At 40.4% G+C, this 19,408-nt stretch overlaps 1 protein-coding gene across 14 annotated transcripts in view; it reads left to right on the top strand.

The window, feature by feature from the left end:
- Positions 1-19,408, top strand: part of MGA (MAX dimerization protein MGA) — a 170,929-nt gene that overhangs the window by 67,232 nt on the left and 84,289 nt on the right. For 9 of the 14 annotated variants that reach the window (XM_045059508.1, XM_045059507.1, XM_045059511.1 and 6 more), the window contains exons 1-2: positions 1,546-1,671; positions 8,421-9,551. In XM_045059508.1, the coding sequence (XP_044915443.1) occupies positions 8,488-9,551 (1,064 nt within the window). In that variant the 5' untranslated portion in view covers positions 1,546-1,671; positions 8,421-8,487. Of the gene's footprint in view, positions 1-1,539; positions 1,672-1,701; positions 2,020-2,682; positions 3,222-8,420; positions 9,552-19,408 lie in introns of those variants that run through there. The other 5 variants (XM_045059502.1, XM_045059501.1, XM_045059504.1 and 2 more) reach the window with 4 other exon arrangements.

Genomic DNA, 19,408 nt, shown 5'->3' with positions numbered 1-19,408 from the left:
GTAATCAGTCATTTACATCTTAGAATCAGATGCTTTAATGCTAAGTCAACATATTTTATTTCTGACTTTAATTTTGTATGAGGAAACCTTAGACCCTTGAGAGGAAGGTATTCTTGGAAGAAGTGGGAGATTCTGACAAGGCAGGAAAAGAGGTTTTTGGGGTTAGGGAAGAGGAGTAAGGTGTCAAAGAAACTGGCACTTTTCACTTTTGCCTAGGATCTTGCATATTATTCATTTGTTGTGCTCATGATGCTGTTGACAATGCCTGAATGGGGATTTCAGAGGATCTTCAGAAGCCTGTAATCTTTAGCCTACACATTTTCCAGTCCATACTAATTCCAGAAGTTTCTTCCTATGGTGCAGCAGAGGGAGTGCCCAATGAAGAGAAAAAAGACCCTTCTTCCTAATATGCCTGGAGTCCGGCTCTGATCAGTCCTGTTGGGATAAGCCTCTTCCTCTTGGCTCCTTTCTTTCAAATCCCTCATTCTTCTTCATAGTGTTTTGTTTTAAGTCATCTAGCAATTAATATGTTCCCAATTCTTGCTAATTCTTCTAAGAGTGAAAGAATAGTTTGGAAATACGGACCACAATTTCTACTCTTAACTACGGACTTCTATTTTGCGTCTTCTAAGTTTAAACAACTCTCCCTTTTTACTTGAGTGTTAGCAGCTCAGAAGAAAGAGCGGCTGATAAGGGGTAGGGAAGAAAAAATAATTTTTGAAGTTTGGGAGAAATACTGTTCCTTAATTATTAGTTCAGCAGTGGCCTGACATAATATTCAGCAGTGTTCCCTTTGCACTTCATAGCTTAAATATCTTGAACAAACAAAAACTGAAAACACAGGATCATGGCATGAAAGCTTAATCTGTGGTGCAAAATTCTTGTTTCCACCTTTTACTATTTTATTAGGACAGCTTTCATCTTTAGATCAGGCAAGTTAGTGGCAACTCTTCTTCCTTTCCCATTTGGTAACGGAATTTTCGGTCTCCTTCCTACTTTCCTAGTGTTCTTCGGTCGTGGATATTGCAGACTCAACCACCCCCGTCTCGGTCTTTTCTTCAAGGTTTCCCGACGGTCTGGCGCTATCCAAACCTACAGCACATTGGGGAGGACGATCACGGATTCTTTTGATGAGCTCGGGAAGCCCCCCGGGGCTGTGGAGTCAGATGTGGGTGGGGCTGGGTGCGGCAGGGGCGGAGCCGCCGAGGAGCCCGAGGGAAACGGTGGAGGGCACTTTTTTGAGAAAGCCCGCGGGCGCAGGTTTCACGGTTTTCACGAAGCCTTCGTGTGTGAGGCTGAGGGAATTGGGGTGCCTTCTTCCTCCCTCGCCTTTCTTGATTCTGGAAGCTTCATTAGGCTTTTATCGGTTTCTGGGACCCGGAAAACCAGCGGCTTCAGCTCCAGGGGCGGGTCCCAAGGGTCTTGTCGCTGCTCCGGGGCCGTTTGGCCTCCTGGTGTTGGGGGAGGGGCGAGGGAGGTGCTGCTCGCGCCTCCTTTTGCGCTTGCGCGGTGGGCTCTGAGCGGGTAGGAGCGCGTGCGCGGTGACGTGGACGTCCGGTGCGCGCGCAGGCTCTTCAGCTGGAGCGGACACACGGTGTGCGAACCGAACAGAATAACCCGCCCCCAGCGGGATGTGAAGGACTACGGGTGAGGCCGGCCACGCCCCGCACGGTAACTCTCGGGCCTGGGTGGAGGGCGTCCTTTTACTACTGGCCCGATTGGAGTTTTTCGAGAGTTTGAAGCGCTTGTGGATTTGAACAGCGTGAGAAGCGTTTCTTGTGCGATCTTCGCACGCCCCAGCCAGGCCCGGCCTTGAGCGGGGCGCCGTTGGCGCGCGCCTGTGGCCCCCTGAGCGAGGCTGCGCATGTCACCTCGCGCGCGTCCCCGGCCTCACTTCCGCGTCGCGCAGCAAACTCACTGGTAACATCGACGCCAGAGAGAGCGGCCACGAGGCGGGCGGGGTGAGAAGCGCCCTTGGCGCGGCCCTGCCCTCGCGTGCGTGGGGTGCCGCACCGCATGGTACGCTCCGCATGATGACTTTTCAGCGCGGCGCGGGGCTTTAGGTCGAGAGCTCTGCTTGTGCGCTTTGCATTTTAGAGCTCAGGTCTCGGGGTTCAAAAAACTCTGAGGGAAACGGTGCTGACGTCGCTTTTTAAGGAGCTGTGTGCAGCTTTTTGACACCTGTGTAAACGTCTCTTTATCTTGTAATTTCCGGGCAAGTTGTTTGAGGCAGGACCGCGCGTGAGTTTAGTAAGGAAGGCGAGGAAGTGAGCCGTACGGGAGTGGGAACTCGGTAAACAAAGACCGGTGGCTAGTAAGTGCAGAAATGAGGGCGGGGAAAACAGGTGGGAAGAGCAGGTGTTATTTTCCTTTTTCCTCCGTGGGCAGCCTTTGGTTAGTGCTCTGTTTATGAGGTTTCCCGCGTTTGTTAAATTGTCAAGTAGGTGTCTGCTCTCCGTGGTAGGTGGGTCTGGGATATAACTAAGTTTATTTGAGCGCTAGTAACCAAAGTTGAGGGACGTGTGTGCGAAGAGTATGGAGAAGTTAGAGATCATTTCATACCGGATTAAGAGTGGAAAATGGTAATGTCTTTGAAGATTTTTGCTTTGCTTTGGGAACCCCGGGGATGCCTCCTTCTGGGGAGGGTGCAAGAAGGGGGGATGAGGGAGGTCTCAAAGGAGGGGGTGACTGATGGCAGAATGCGAGTGACCAAAGTACACCTTCTTCTGAGGGAAGACCACACTCCCAGGGTTCGCCTCGCCGAAGCAGACACGTGGATGAAGAGAACTCTCGCGCCCACCCGCGCGCCACCAGTGGGTGTTGTAAAGCTTCTCAGGCTTCTGCGGTGTAATCCCTGGCAAATACTGCCTGTTCTGCCTCTTCTTTTTGGGCACGACGCCGCGGCTAGGCTGCAGGGAAAGTGCCTGGAGGCGGCGTGACGACTGCTGGGAAGGGGGCTGGCCCGAGAGGGCCGGGTGGCTGGTTCTGTAGTCTCCACGGTAACAGAATGCGACTGGATCCCGCGGAGCGTTCGGCAGGTTCCGGCCGGCGGCACGTGATCTGTCGGGACTCTTCTCCGGAAGAGCTTTCCTTGCGGCATTTTTTCACGTGGTTGTCGGCCAGCTGGCCTCTGCAGTTAAAAAGCGGTGATTGTGGGCCCTTGATAGTCGACGGCGACTGCTCTTCCTGGGGACTGGCAGGAGCCCTTTTCACTTACAAGGGTATGGGGTCAGTGTTGGTGTTTCTTCCAAATGTGGTTATGTTTCCAGCGGTTATGTGGGTAGAGTGGGTTGAGTTCAGCTAACAGAAAACACATGTTTAAGACGAGTAAATTCAGTGCCCTGGGTACTCAAAACAGGGTGGCTGTTTGATACTATCCGTTTCTGCCATAAAAGTTCTTCAAATTCTGCTTATGTAACTGCTGGGACCTGAGAACTTGCTAACCCTTTGTTGTTAAAGGACCATTCTTAGGAATAGAAAATGTTCCTGTAGTTAGTATTAACTAATGGTATTTGGGGAGAGAAGGAAGGGGGCATACTCTTAGGCAAATACAGTTCTTGCCTTAACACCAAAGCATTTCAGGTAGTATTTGCGATTTCCTTTACAGGGCTGTGGTAATGATAAAATGCCCAGGATGTTGTTTGGTCTGGAGTAAGTTCTTACTAATGAGATAACTATTAAAATCAACCTAATGGTGAAGAATTGGTGGTTGGCTATTTTACTGTTTTTGCCACCATTTGCTGTCATTTTTTTTAAAGTAATGGTATTTTGATTGGGTGTTATTTGGGTGGGGGGAGTGGGGTGGGGCAGGGAGCAGTACATGAATCATTGAATTGGGTAACTACCTAATGAACTGTTGTATTTTGTAAGTTGCAGGAGGGTCATGGCTCTTGTAGTTAAACATTTTCCCAAGAGGTCACTGGTGAAAAGACGTTTAGGGTAGGGACTCTGAAATTTTAACAGTTTGTTTATGACACTTGCCACATTACTTACCTGAAAACAACATTCTCTCTGAAAGCTTGTGTGTGTGTGTGTGTGTTCTGATGGGACTTATTCAGAATGTTAGAGTATTTGCCATCCACAACTAAACTTACTTCCTGGGCTCGTTATTATAATTTTATTACGTAGATAAATGCTTGATATTGAAAAGTTGAACTGAGGTTTTTTGTTTTGTTTTGTTTTGTTTTTTTGTAATTGTCTTCCTTAAAGCGTTTAGAGAGCCAGATATAAGGTATTTTAAAAATCTTGCTGGGAATAGATTTATTTCTGCATGAGTAACCTGATCCTTCCTAAAGTACATTTGATTTTTGTAGTTGGTTAAAGCCTTAGAGTGTTATATATGTGTCTGAAATAGCTGAATATATTGAATTGACTATCCTTTGATTATAAGATCCTATATAGTATCCCAGAAGAATAGGCATGCTTATATTGGGAGTCTGGTATGGAGGGGCACTTGGGTGGCCCAGCTAGTTAGGTGTCCAGGCTCTTGGTCTGATCTCAGATCTTGATCTTAGGGTCTTGAGTTCAGGCCCCTCATTGGGCTCATCCCTGGGCATGAAGCCTACCTAGAAAACAAAAAAAAAAGATTGGTATGGAGTAAGAACTCAATTCCTTTCTCCCATATCAGTAGCAGTGTATAGCAAAATAAATAAATAAATAAATAAATAAATAAATAAATAATAAGTAAAACGGAGATTGTTTTGGTCATAAAGTAGGTCTTTGGTTTTTTAATGCATTTTAACTAACTCATGGAATACTTTGATTGGAAGGTTTTTTCAAAAAACAACTTGGAGAAATCACTAAGTCTGAAAATTATTTTTCCTGTTTTCATACACATTTTTACATTAAAAAATTATATTATCTGTGCACAGAGTTGAAATAGGGCGGGCTGACTTTTCTGTACTTAATTTTTTTTTTGTTTAGGCAAAAGGAAAAATCTGAAATGTGTTTATGTGAAGTTAGCATAAAATTTACTTCAGTGCATTCTGTAACACTAAATGGGATTTCTGTCAGTTGAATATTTGACATGTCATAGATTTTTAAGAGTGCTTTTTTAAAGCACTAGTTAAAACTTCTTTGCCCTAGTTTTACCTGTAATCTGAAAACCAAGATTTTAATTTTAGTATTATAGACAGGAATGTTTAAGAAATTCTAAACCCTTTTTAATATTCATAGGTTTGGAATATCTAAAAAGATGTTTAGGTAGTTCTTTGCCACTAAGTTCTTAGTTGTATTAAGTAAATGTACCTAAGAATGTTTTACATAATTGCTCACAAAAATGGTGGTTTGTAAAAAAAAAAACAAAAACTTTGAACGTTATCAACTAAGTATAGGAATCTGCAGTTTGAGTTATATGCTTTTGTAGAGGTATTAGTTTTTGTGAATTTTCTAAGCCTTATTTTTTAACGTTTATTTTGAGAGAGAGTGCATGGGGGGGGGTTGGGCACAGAGAGATGGAGAGGGAGAGGGGTACAGGGTGGGGGGCGGGAGAGGGAGGGAGGGAGAGAATCCTAAGCAAGCTCCACATTGTCAGTGCCTGGAGTCTGATGTGAGGCTCGAACTCATGAACCGTGAGATCATGACCTGAGCTGAAATAAAGTTGGATGCTTAACCTACTAGGCTACCTAGGCGCCCCTAAGCTTTATTAATTTTATAGTCCCCTTATTTTTTACTTGTAGGTCTATTTTAATTTTGCTTTATCAATCTCTGATGCTGCCTAAACTTACTAGTTTTAGGAAACCAGTGAACTTAATTGCCTTAAGCCTGAGGCAGCTTTTGAAAAGAATCACCCTAAATTTTCTCTCTTAAAAAAATAAGCTCTAAATGAGAGAAGAAATTGTTTTTTCATCTTTCCTGGGTATTAGTGCTTTAGTGTAAGGAAGTGGGATTCTATTTTTATATTTAGCCATAATAGGAAACAGTAGCCAACCTTTTTGAAGTCTTGACTTTTAAAATATCTATTATCCTTAGGCTAATTGTGAATATTTTAAGTTTTTTGGTCATGTGGCCAGTTCTCTAAAAAGAGGTAAAGTTCAGATCATATGATTTTGCTGCTTGTCAGTAGCTCTGATGAAAGATAAAATTAGACTTTTTAATTAAAGTGAGTAGCATCAATAAAAGGCTGATTTGATTAATTAAAATTACTGACCCACTTACGCAGGAGTAGTGATGTAGCATCTTTTTTGTGTAAATGCTAATTAGAGATAACTTTATATCTTGTAGAATATTTAGGTAATTGAACACATCAGTTGAATTTAACAACCTGACATTTCTGTATAACTTTTTATTGAGATATAACTCACGTAACATAAAATTCACCATTTTATTTATTTATTTAAAAAAAATTTTTTTTTCAACGTTTATTTATTTTTGGGACAGAGAGAGACGGAGCATGAACGGGGGAGGGGCAGAGAGAGAGGGAGACACAGAATCGGAAACAGGCTCCAGGCTCTGAGCCATCAGCCCAGAGCCCGACGCGGGGTTTGAACTCACGGACCGCGAGATCATGACCTGGCTGAAGTCGGACGCTTAACCGACTGCGCCACCCAGGCACCCCAAAATTCACCATTTAAAGGGTACACTTCACAGATTTTTAGTTACTGAACATTTCTGTCACCCCCAATAGAAACCCCATACCCATTAGCAGTTGTCCCAGTTATCCCTCTCTCCTTCCCCTGGCAACCACTAATCTACTTTTCATCTCTGCAGATTTGCTTGCTTTAGACATTACATATAAATGAAATCATATGTGTGGGATTTTATTTTATTTCATTTCATTTTTTTAATGTTTCTTTGTTTATTCATTTATTTAATAATAATAGACAATATGAAGCAGGCTCCCCGCTCTGAACTGTCAGCACAGAGCCTGATACGGGACCCGAACCCACGAACTGTGAGATCATGAGCTGAAGTCAGATACTTAACTGACTGAGCCACCCAGATGCCCTCTTATATGTGGGATTTTAGTTAAATAAGGACTAATTTTAATTATTTTTCAAATATATTGTATGTTCACAAGGTAAAAAATTTACAGTGTTACAGTATGTTTTTTCCCACCCACCCAGTTTTCCCTTGATATAGCCAACACTAGTTCTTTTCCTATCTGTATAAATAGTATGTATGTGTGAAGCAAATACATACTCTATTCTTTCTTTAGCTTTTTGTTTTTAATTTTATCAAGAAGTGTAACATAACCTATAATTCTTTGGAACATTTTGCTCTTAATATATCTTGTAGAGTATGAGTCCATAAAACTTATACATTGTTTATTTTATGTTTGTTTATTTGTTTATTTAATGTTTATTTATTTTTGAGAGAGACGGAGGCAGAATTTGAGTGGGTTGGGGCAGAGAGAGAGGGAGACACAGAATCTCAAGCAGGCTCCAGGCTCTGAGCTGTCAGCACAGAGCTCGACATGGGGCTCGAACTCACGAGCTGTGAGATCATGACCTGAGCTGAAGTCGGACGCTCAACTGACTGAGCCACCCAGGCACCCCTGTAGTTTTGATATTTTCATGTTGCCCTGTATCATAGAGATTATGTTGTCTTACAGTCTCAGCATCTGATTAGATGAGAATGCTGGTTGATTTACACCCTTTCCAACACCTCTACCAAATTTTGACTTTTGCTGGTGTGATGGGGTAAAAAAAAGTGTCAGGATGGTTTTAATTATGTATATCTCTTATTCTGACATTACGTTTTCACAGGTATTTTCTTTTGTACACTTTTTGATATAATGCAGTACTGCAAATATGTTTTCTTTTATGATTAGTTTTTCTCTAGTTTCACTGTAAGAATGCAGTATATAATACATATACAAAATATATTAATCAATTGTTTATATTATGGTAAGCCTTCTGTCAACCATGGTTTATTAGGGATTGAGTTTTTGAGGAGTCAGAAGTTACACACAGGTTTTCTTTTATTATTTTTTTTAACGTTTTTAATTTATTTTTTAGAGAGAGAGAGTGAGAGTGCAAGCGGGGGAGGGGCAAAGTAAGAGGGGGATATAGGATCCGAAGCAGGCTCCACACTGACAGCAGAGAGCCTGATGTGGGGCTTGAACCCACGGACTGTGAAATCATGACCTGAGCCAAAGTTGGATGCTTAACTGACTGAGCCACCTAGGCACCCCCATATAGATTTTCACCTGTGCATGCAGGAAGGGGAGGTCGGTGGTCCTAATCCCTGAGTTGTTCTAGGGTCAACTGTAATTACATTAAAATGAATTTTAAAAAGATAATTCAATAATCCAAAGTGAATGTCAGTACATTGATAGAAAGGCAGAACCAAAGTCTTGAAAGAGTTTAGGAATATGTTTTGGGGATAGCATAATTATTCTTGTATTTTTAACTAAATAAACGTTTACTTGATTAAAGTGCTTTTGTTTTGTTTGTTTTTTTGTTTTGCTTGTTTTGTAGGCTGGGAAGTCTGCTGTGACTATGTGGTGACTACAATTATCTTACTACTGAGTTTCCCACTGGAATCATGGAGGAGAAACAGCAGATTCTATTGGCTAATCAAGATGGTGGTACAGTGGCAGGAGCAGCACCTACCTTCTTTGTCATCCTAAAACAACCAGGAAATGGCAAAACTGATCAAGGAATTTTGGTTACTAATCGGGATGCCTGTGCTTTGGCTAGCAGTGTGTCATCACCAGGAAAGTCTAAAGGGAAGATTTGCCTTCCAGCTGATTGTACTGTGGGAGGAATCACTGTCACCTTGGATAACAATAGTATGTGGAATGAATTCTATCATCGAAGCACAGAGATGATTCTGACCAAGCAGGGAAGACGCATGTTTCCATACTGTCGTTACTGGATAACAGGTTTAGATTCAAATATGAAGTATATTCTAGTCATGGATATATCTCCTGTGGATAATCATCGTTATAAGTGGAATGGTCGCTGGTGGGAACCAAGTGGGAAGGCTGAGCCCCATGTTTTGGGGAGGGTTTTTATTCACCCAGAATCTCCCTCCACAGGTCATTATTGGATGCATCAACCAGTATCTTTCTATAAACTTAAACTTACCAACAACACACTGGACCAAGAAGGGCATATCATCTTGCACTCTATGCATCGCTACCTGCCAAGACTTCATTTGGTGCCTGCAGAAAAGGCTACTGAAGTGATACAATTAAATGGCCCTGGTGTCCATACTTTTACCTTCCCACAGACTGAATTCTTTGCAGTAACAGCTTATCAGAACATTCAGATTACCCAGCTGAAAATAGATTACAATCCATTTGCTAAAGGGTTCCGGGATGATGGGCTGAATAGTAAGCCCCAGAGAGATGGAAAACAAAAGAACAGCTCTGACCAGGAAGGTAACAGTGTTCCCAGTTCTCCTGGTCAGCGGGTCCGTCTTATAGAAGGTGAGGGGTCAGAGGTACAGCTAACAGATTCAGATCCTTTATCAAGGGGTCATGAAACATCAGGCAAGGGTTTGGAGAAGGCTTCTCTTAATATAAAACGGGACTTTCTTGGCTTCATGGATATTGATTCAGCATTGGGTGAAGTTCCTCAATTGAAACAAGAGGTTACTGAAAGGTAGGTTAACAGCTTTTCTATTCTTAGAGATAAAAAGGAATATTATGGATTAAACATTGGTTGTGTGGACTGCTGACTTGAGATATTGATAAATGCAAGCTACTATAAAATATACCATAGTGTTTACATTTTGTGAAGTGACAGCTTATTTTTTTGTAATGAGTATCAGTTGGGTTCAGGATTTAGAATTATAGGCAAATTAGATGGGATTTCACAACGGGAACCTTTTGCTCATTTAGATTTAGAGTTTGAGAATTTTTAGGCTTAGGATTTTTTTTTTTAATTTTTTATATTTTATTTTTAATTTATTATTTTTAACGTTTACTTTTGAGAGATAGAGAAAGCGCGAGCGCGTGAGCAGGGGAGATCGTGACCTGGCTGAGGTCGGACGCTTAACCGACTGCGTCACCCAGGCGCCCCGCATTTGTTCATTTTTTGAGAGACAGAGACAGAGTGAACAGGGGAGGGGCAGAGAGAGGGAGACAAAGAATCCAAAGCAGTGTCCAGGCTCTGAGCTGTCAGCACAGAGCCCAATGTGGAGCTTGAACCCATGAACTGTGAGCTCATGACCAGAGCCAAAGTTGGACCCTTAACCGACTGAGCCACCCGGGCGCACTTGTAGTCCATTTTAAAATTAGACATTTTCTTAAGTTTTAGGAGTTTTTTGTATATTTTGGAAAAGCAGTCCTTTATCAAATGTGAGTTTTGCAAATATATTCTCCCATTCTGTGGCTTGTTTTTTTTTCATCCTCTTGATAATTGTCTTTCACAGAGTAGTTTTTTTTATTTTTTAGGAGTTTTCTTATTTTATGAAATTCAGCCTATCAATTATTTCTTTCACGGATCTTGCCTTTGGTGTTGTATTTAAAATGTCATTATCATACCCAAGGTCCTGTAGGCTTCCTCCAATGATATCTTTCAGAAATCTTACAGTTTTGTGTTTTATATTTCAGTTTATGATCCATTTTAACTTATTTTTTGTGAATGGTGGAAGGTCTGTGTCTAGATTCAGTTTTTTGCATGTGGATGTCCTGCCATTCCTGTACCATTTGTTGAGAAGGTGATCTTTGCTCTTTTGTGTTGTTTTTTGCTCCTTTACCAAAGATTGGGTGACCACACTTATGGGGGTCTATTCTGTTTTATTTATTAAAAAGTTTATTTTCATTTATTTATTGAAGTTTATTTTGAAAGTGAGAGCGTGAGTGAGTGGTGGAGGGGCAGAGAGAAAGAGAGAGGGAGAGAGAGAGTGTGAGTGAATCCCAAGCAGGCCCTGTGCTGTCAGTGCTGAGTCCCACATGGGGCCCAGTCCCAGTACCCTGGGATCGTGACCTGAACTGAAACCAAGAGTTGGACACTTAACTGACTGAGCCACCCAGGCACCCCAAATTCTTTTTAAGTTCAAATCCACATGTTCATTGCTGGTATATAGGAGAGTACTCTTTTGTATATTAACCTTGTATTCTGCAACCTTGCTATAATAGCTTAGTAATCCCAGAAGTTTTTTGTTAACCTTTCGGATTTCCTACCTAGATGATCATGTTATTTGTGAACAAAGGTAGTTTTCTTTATTAAAAAAAAAATTTTTTTAATGTTTATTTATTTTTCAGAAAGAGTGAGAGAGACAGAGTGTGAGCCAGGGAGGGGCAGAGAAAGAGGGAGACAGAATCTGAAGCTGGATCCAGGCTCTGAGTTGTCAGCACAGAGCCCGATGTGGGGTTCAAACCCACGAACTGTGAGATCATGACCTGAGTCGAACTTGGACACTTAACCAATTGAGCCACCCAGGCACACCAAGGCAGTTTTCTTTCTTCTCTTTTCTTTTCTTTTCTTTTCTTTTCTTTTCTTTTCTTTTCTTTTCTTCTCTTTTTTCTTTTCTCTTCTCTTTTCTTTCTTTCTTTCTTTCTTTCTTTCTTTCTTTCTTTCTTTCTTTCTTTCTTTCTTTCTTTCTCTTTTTCTTTCTCTTTTCTTTCTTTTCTTTCTTTTCTTTCTTTCTTTCTCCCCAGCCAGTCTATATTACTTTCATTTCATTTTCATTTCTTGTTTTATTGTACTAGGTAGGATTTCCAGTATGATGTTGAAGTGAGGGGAGATATCCTTGAACTTGGGAAAGGTTCTAGTTTCTCATATTTCATATGATGTTAGCTTTAATTGTTTAATGGATATTCTTAACCAAGTTGAGAAAATTTCCTTCTAATTTTAGTTTACTCAGTTTTTAATCATAAATGGGTGGTGGATTTTGTCAGATGCTTGTTTTCAATTTTACTGATACGGTCATCTGAATTTTCTTTTTAAGTCTGTTGTGATGGATTACATTAATTGATTTTCAAATGTTGAATCAGGCTTGTGTACCTGGGATACATCCCATTTGCTTATGATGTATAATTCTTATATGTTGTTGGATTCATTTTGCTATTTTGTTGAAGATTTTTGCGTCTGTTCATGAGCGATGACAATCTGTCATTTTCTTAGAATGTCTTTGTCTGGTTTTGGTATTAGGGTAATGTTGGCCTCAGAGAACGAGTTAGAATTATTCCCTCTATATATCATCTGGAAGAGCCTTTAGAGAATTGATTTAATTGCTTCCATAATTGGGAAAATTCACAAGTGAACCCATCTGGGCCTGGTGCTTTCTGTTTTGGAAGGTTATTATTGATTCAGTTTCTTTAATAGAGGCCTATTCCAATTGCCTATTTCTTGTGTGAGTTTTGGCAGATTGTTTTTTTTCAAGGAATTGGTCTGTTTTCATCTAGTTTGTCCAATTTGTGGTCAGAGTATCCTTTATTATTTTCTTGATGTCCATGGTATCTATAGTGATATACTCTTATTATCACATTGTATATTTCTGATTGTAGTAATTTGTTTTCTCTTTTTATTTTTTCTTATTAGTCTGGCTAAGGGCTTACTGATTTTTTTTGATCTTTTTAAAGTAGCAGTTTTTGGGTGTTTCTCTTCTCCCAGGTCAGTTAAGCTCTAATAAAAATTTAGTAGGTTAGGCTCTGGTTAACTAGTTTCTCTAGATGTCAGGCCTCATTGTTAGGAACAGAGTGCTTCCCCCTGCACTGCTGGGTTTTCTTTTCTTCATGAGAGGATATTTACTGTGAGCACCTGGTCTAGCTCCTGGAGATAAAACTCATAAAAGTGTGAGGGCCCTTCTGTGACTGAGTTCCACTGGGGTTTTTAACTTTCATATTTGTTCACACTGAGCCTCTAGCAATTTGTTGGTTATAATTCAGGTTTTTCTACTCCAGTGCTGGTTCCCAAAATGGTTTTTACTTGTCAGTCTGTGTTCTACTAAAGCCCTGACCCCCTGTATTCACCTATCTCAGTAGTTTGCCACTGTGTCTTCACCTCTCTTATGGGTCCAAAAAGAGTTGATTTATTCAGTCTGTTTAGCATTTTACTTGTTTAGGACATAGTGGCAACTTCCAAACTTCCTAACATGTGGAACTAAAACCCAGAAACTTGCCTTATTTGGAATGTTGGAGCACAAGTTTGGCAGAAATAAATCCCAGCTCAGTATTTTTCCTTTACCTTCCCTTTCTCACTGAATACAAATCCTATTAACAATTACTATTTTTTGAGTTTGGAATCCCCATGTTCATGAGTTTCCCTTGACTTGTTTATGGACAAGTCAGTGCTTTGTGTTTTCTAAGAATTGTTGTTGGAGTGAATGCTACTCAATTTACAGTTTTGTTTTTTCTTTTTTAAAAAAAGCTTTTTAAAATGTTCATTCTTGAGAGAGAAAGAGAGCATGAGTGGGGGAGAGGCAGAGAGAGAGAGGGAGACAGAATCTGAAGCAGGCTCCAGGCTCTGAGCTGTCAGCACAGAGCCTGACATGGGGCTTGAACTCATGAATCATGAGATCATGACCTGAACCAAAATAGGATGCTTAACTGACTGCACCACCCAGGTGCCCCAGGTCTTGCTTTTTTCTATCAAGGGAAAGTTCTTTTCAGTTTTTGCTTATCACTGTGGTATTTTTATAGTTGTAACTAGTGAATGCTGTCTATAATAACTGATTTTCCAACTATAGTCTAATCATAATCACCCAACACAATTAAAAATGAATTTGAACTTTTGCCCTCAGTTCACCTTTTTTTATTTAAGTAAAAATTTTTTATTTATTTATTTATTTATTTATTTTTTTCAACGTTTATTTATTTTTGGGACAGAGAGAGACAGAGCATGAACGGGGGAGGGGCAGAGAGAGAGGGAGACACAGAATCGGAAACAGGCTCCAGGCTCTGAGCCATCAGCCCAGAGCCTGACGCGGGGCTCGAACTCCCAGACCGCGAGATCGTGACCTGGCTGAAGTCGGACGCTTAACCGACTGCGCCACGCAGGCGCCCCTAAGTAAAAATTTTTTAAAGTTCATTTTTATTTAGTTTGAGAGAGGAGAGAGAGAATCTTAAGTAGTTTCCACTCTCAGCACAGAAACCAGTGTGGGGCTTGATCTCATGAACTGTGAGATCATGACTTCAGTTGAAATCCAGAGTCAAGAGTTGGATGCTTAACCAGCTGAGCCTCCCAGGTGCCCCTGATTATTGTAATTTTTGTGGTATGCTTTGAAATAGAGAAGTATGTTTCCCAACTTGGTTCTTTTTTTTCAAGCTTGTTTTGGCTATTTGAGATCCCTGGAAATGCTGTATGAAATTCAGCTTCTACAAAAAAGACCATTGTGTTTTTGATAATTGTTACACTATATCTGTATGTTGCTTTGGGTAGTGTTGTTACCTTAAAAGTGTTATGTTTTCCAGTCCATGGACATGGGATATCTTTCCATTCAGGTCACTTTTAATTTTTTTAATGTTTATTTTTGAGAGGTAGAGGAAGGGCAGAGAGAGAGGGAGACGCAGAATCCAAAGAAGGCTCCAGGCTCTAAGCTGTCAGCACAGGTCCGAAGTGGGGCTCGAACCCATGAACCATGAGATCAAGACCTGAGCAGAAAAAGTCTTAGGCTTAACTAACTGACTGAGCCACCCAGGCACCCCTCTGTTTAGGTCTTTAATTTCTTTCAGCAATATTGTATACTTTTTAAAAAATTTTTTTTTTAACGTTTTTATTTATTTTTGAGACAGAGCATGAGCGGGGGAGGGGCAGAGAGAGAGGGAGACACAGAATCAGGAGCAGGCTCCAGGCTCTGAGCTGTCAGCACAGAGCCTGACATGGGGCTCGAACTCACCGACTATGAGATCATGACCCGAGGTGAAGTCCGATGCCCAACCGACTGAGCCACCCAGGTGCCCCTACTCTATACTTTTTAATGTAAAAAAGTGTTTGCTTCCTTGGTTAAATCTATTCCTAAATATTTTACTCTTGCTTTTTTTTCTTTTTTTTTAATGTTTATTTAGTTTTGAGAGAAGAGCACAGGGGATGGGCATAGAGAGAGGGCAACAGAGGATCTGAAGCGGGCTCTGTGCTGACAGCAGAGAGCTCGATGCTGGGCTTGAACTCATGGAACCATGAGATCCTGACCTGGGTCAAAGTCAGAAGCTTAGCCAACTCAGCCACACAGGTGCCCCTGTATTTTATCCTTTTTGATTGTATTGCGAATAGAATGGTTTTCTTAATTTCCTTTTTGAAAAGGAAATTGCTGTGTTTTATATTGTGAATTGCTCAGTATAAAAACGTATTCATTCTTACATGTTGATTTTTGTATTCTTTGCTTTGCTGAATTTATTGATTTTCTTGCTATGTGTGTATTTTTTAGAGTTTTCTATATATAAGATCATGTTATCTATGAATTGACATAGCTTTATTTCTTTTCCAAATTGAATGTGTATTATTTCTCTTTCTTGCCTAATTGCTGTAGCTAGAACTTCTAGTACTATATTTAGAAGTGGTGAAAGCTGGAGCATTGGGGTTTTAAATTGCATTTTGCTAAGTTGGTAAAGTTGATCATCTTTTTATATACTTACCAGCCATTGGGATTCCTCAGGTGATCATAGATGTGAGAGTTTTTTCTTGGACACCATTTTTCCCCTTTGATTAGTTTGTTTACCCTTTGGCAAAACCCATGTTGTTTTAATTAATATAGCTTTGTAATGGTAGTTGCCTGACTTTTAGATTCCACCTAGGGTCCTACTCTACTCCACCTTTAAAAAAAAAATAGTCATTGTTCTTACCTGCTTTGATGTGTTTATTATTTTGTTTCTATTGCAGACATTATTCTTATAAATGTTGGAATGCCTTTCCCTCCAGTTTTGCCCTTATTTGTCAGACTTTTAATTTTTTTAAAGTAATTGGATACTGTTACTTCTCAGTTTAACTCTTCAGAGTCTACTGATTGCCTTAAAAGAAAATATTAAGTAAAAATAGTATTATTTTGTTTCAACCCCAACTATTACAGTCTGCAGTTTAGTTCTGACATTAACAACTGAGCTGGTGTTAGTTTCCACAAGTTTGAAGACATGGTCCCCTAGAAGACTGCCCCTACTTGAGATAGCTGCCTTAAGTGGTGTCTCCAAGTTCCTTGGACTTCTTAACATTTGGCTGCAAATTCAGAGGTTCTCATGAACACCCTCAGGCTTACTAATTCCCTAGAATAACTCCATAGAACTCAGGAAAGGACTGTATTTATGACAGCAGTTTATTATAAAGGATGCAGATTAGAATCATTCATATGAAGAGATAGAGAGTGAGGTCAGGAGGGTCTCATATGTAGAGCCTCCATGCTCTCTCCCCAGGAGACCTGTAGGGTGTGTCACCCTCCTGGCATATGGATGTGTTCACCAACTAGGAAACGCCTTTGAGTTTTGGTGTCTGCTTTTGTTAAGGTTTCAAGTAGGTGTGGACTAAGTCACTGGCCAGGTGATTGATCTTAATCTCTCCAGCGCCCTTCCCCTCCCTGCAGGTCAGGTTGCTTTGTAGCCCCAATCCTCTAATCACAGGGTGGGTCCTTCTAGTGACCAGTCCCCATCATGAAGCTTTATAGGACCTCACTGTTGAGTTACCTCATTAGCGTAGTCTTTTTTTTTTTTTTTTTTTTGGTTTTTTTTTTTTCAACGTTTATTTATTTTTTGGGACAGAGAGAGACAGAGCATGAACGGGGGAGGGGCAGAGAGAGAGGGAGACAAAGAATCAGAAACAGGCTCCAGGCTCTGAGCCATCAGCCCAGAGCCCGACGCGGGGCTTGAACTCCCGGACCGCGAGATCGTGACCTGGCTGAAGTCGGACGCTTAACCGACTGCGCCACCCAGGCGCCCCATCATTAGCATAGTCTTAAGTGTGATCCAGTGGGCTCATGAATAATACAGACACTTTATTTATTTTTTTAAGAGAAAGAATAGAGTGCCCACACCCATGCATGGGGAGGGGCAGAGGGAGAGAGGGAGGGAGAAAGAATCTTAAAAAGGCTCCATGCCCAGAGCATCTGATGTGGGATGTGGGGCTCCATCCCTGGACTGTGTGATCATAACCCGAGTGGAAATCAAGTTGAATGCTCGACTGACTGAGCCACATAGGCTCCCCTAGCAAAGACACTTCTATCACTTAGGAATTTCCAAGGGTTTTATATAAACTCTGTGTTAGGAACACTGGATGAAGACCAGACAAGTTCGTTATATGATAAGTATATACACATAATTTAAAAAGCTTAAATAAAACCACATGGTGAAAAAGACACTCTTGCTTCATTCCTCTTCACCCCTACAGTTCTTCCTAAAGGAAATTTGATTTTTCACTTACAGTCATTTCTAGTGATATCTGTCTCTGTCTAAATCATATTCAATGCCAGCTAATTATCATATTTACATGTTATCCAAGTCTTTCAGTTTTTCTTCCCTTGTCAGTACAGTCGTCACAAAAATATCCATTTTTAATGCTGTGATATAAATTTTCTATACTGTTTAGCCAAATAGTATATCATAATCACATTTTCTTGTATAATTTTGTTTTTTAGTAATTGTTACCATATTTTTTCTTTCCCTTAGTTTTCTATATGTCTAGTGGTAATTCTTTTCAAATTCTTTTTAAAATTTATTTTTTATTTTTCTAATGTTTTTATTTATTTTTGAGGTAGAGAGAGACAGAGCATGAGCAGGGGAGGGGCAGAGAGAGAGGGAGACACAGAATCCGAAGCAGGCTCCAGGCTCCGAGCTGTCAGCACAGAACCCGACGCGGCCTCGAACTCACAAACCGTGAGATCATGACCTGAGCTGAAGTCGGATGCTCAACCGACTGAGCCACCCAGGCGCCCCAATTCTTTTCAGATTCTTAAGTTAAACTTGAAATTTCTCAGTTTACTTAGACATGCACACACTTTTCATCTAATTAACGTAAAATTTTTTTTGTCTCCTGAATACTATCTTGAGTTGCTCTTGTCTGCCTTTGTCAATCTGAACTAGTTGTTCTCTGAGACTGTAAAGGTTTGGGATTTCACTTTGCTGTCATCCTGCTGACTCTGCATTTAACATTGTTTTAAATAGGTCCTCCTATTTCCTGTATCTTCAGTTGTCTCTATTGCTTTGTGTTCTCTTTTTTTTGGTCAAGTACATCTTTTTGTTCCCTCAGAAAGAATGTATGGTACGTAGAATTTTGGAATATTTAAATAAAATCACTTCTGATGGAAATAGTAGTGTCCTTTCAACTTGCTTTGCCCTTTTCAACCCTTAGTTTTCTTCTTGCATGGTGAAAAGTACCTTTGTTATATCCTCCTGCTTTATATATTTGGTTGGGTATAGAGTTCTTTGCTTGAAAACGTGTCCTTGTGTTCCAGTTACCTGTTGAGAAGGTTTTTTTTTTTTTTAATTTTATTTTTTACTTTTTAAAATTTACATCCAAATTAGTTAGCATATAGTGCAACAATGATTTCAGGAGTAGATTCCTTAATGCCCCTTACCCTTTTAGCCCATCCCCCCTCCCACAACCCCTCCAGCAACTCCTCCAGTAACCCTCAGTTTGTTCTCCATATTTATGAGTCTCTTCTGTTGTGTCCCCCTCCCTGTTTTTATATTATTTTTGTTTCCCTTCTCTTATGTTCATTTGTTTTGTCTCTTAAAGTCCTCATATGAGTGAAGTCATATGATTTTTGTCTTTCTTTGACTGATTTCACTTAGCGTAATACCCTCCAGTTCCATCCATGTAGTTGCAAATGGCAAGATTACATTCTTTTTGATTGCCGAGTAATACTCCATTGTATGTATGTATGTATGTATATATATGTGTGTATATATATATATATATATATATATATATATATATATATACACCACATCTTTATCCATTCATCCATTGATGGACATTTGGGCTCTTTCCATACTTTGGCTATTGTTGATAGTGCTGCTGTCAACATGGGGGTGCATGTGTCCCTTTGAAACAGCACACCCGTATCCCGTGGATAAATGCCTAGTAGTGCAATTGCTGGGTCATAGGGTAGTTCTATTTTTAGTTTTTTGAGGAACCTCCATACTGTTTTCCAGAGCGGCTGCACCAGCTTGCATTCCCAGAGGTTTTTTTTTAGTAAGCTCTGTGCCCAGTGTAGGGCTTGAACTAACAACCCCAAGATCAAAAGTCTCATGCTCTAGGGACTGAGCCTGCCATTCCCCCCCAACCCCCGCCTTGAGAAGTTTGATGTCCTTTTGATTCCTGGTCCTTTGATGCTCTTAACATCTTTTGTTGATCTCTCATATTATGAAATTTCACATTGATAAGCTTTGGTGTGGTTCTTATTGTTGTGTGCTGTGTTTTTTCAATCAAATTCATGTTCTTTAGTTGTAGGAACATATTTAGTATTATTCTGGTAAATTTTCCACTTAAGGTTTTCGGTTGGATGTTCAATCTCCTGGATTACTGTATATGGTCTTTTTTTTTTTTTTTCCCTGTCATTATCTTTTTGCTCTACTTTACATGAGGTTTTC

This window comes from Felis catus, chromosome B3 (genome assembly GCF_018350175.1).
Source record: "Felis catus isolate Fca126 chromosome B3, F.catus_Fca126_mat1.0, whole genome shotgun sequence".
NCBI lineage: Eukaryota > Metazoa > Chordata > Mammalia > Carnivora > Felidae > Felis > Felis catus.
The sequence above is the reverse complement of the archived record's forward strand: the minus strand, read 5'-3'. Positions and strand labels throughout refer to the sequence as shown.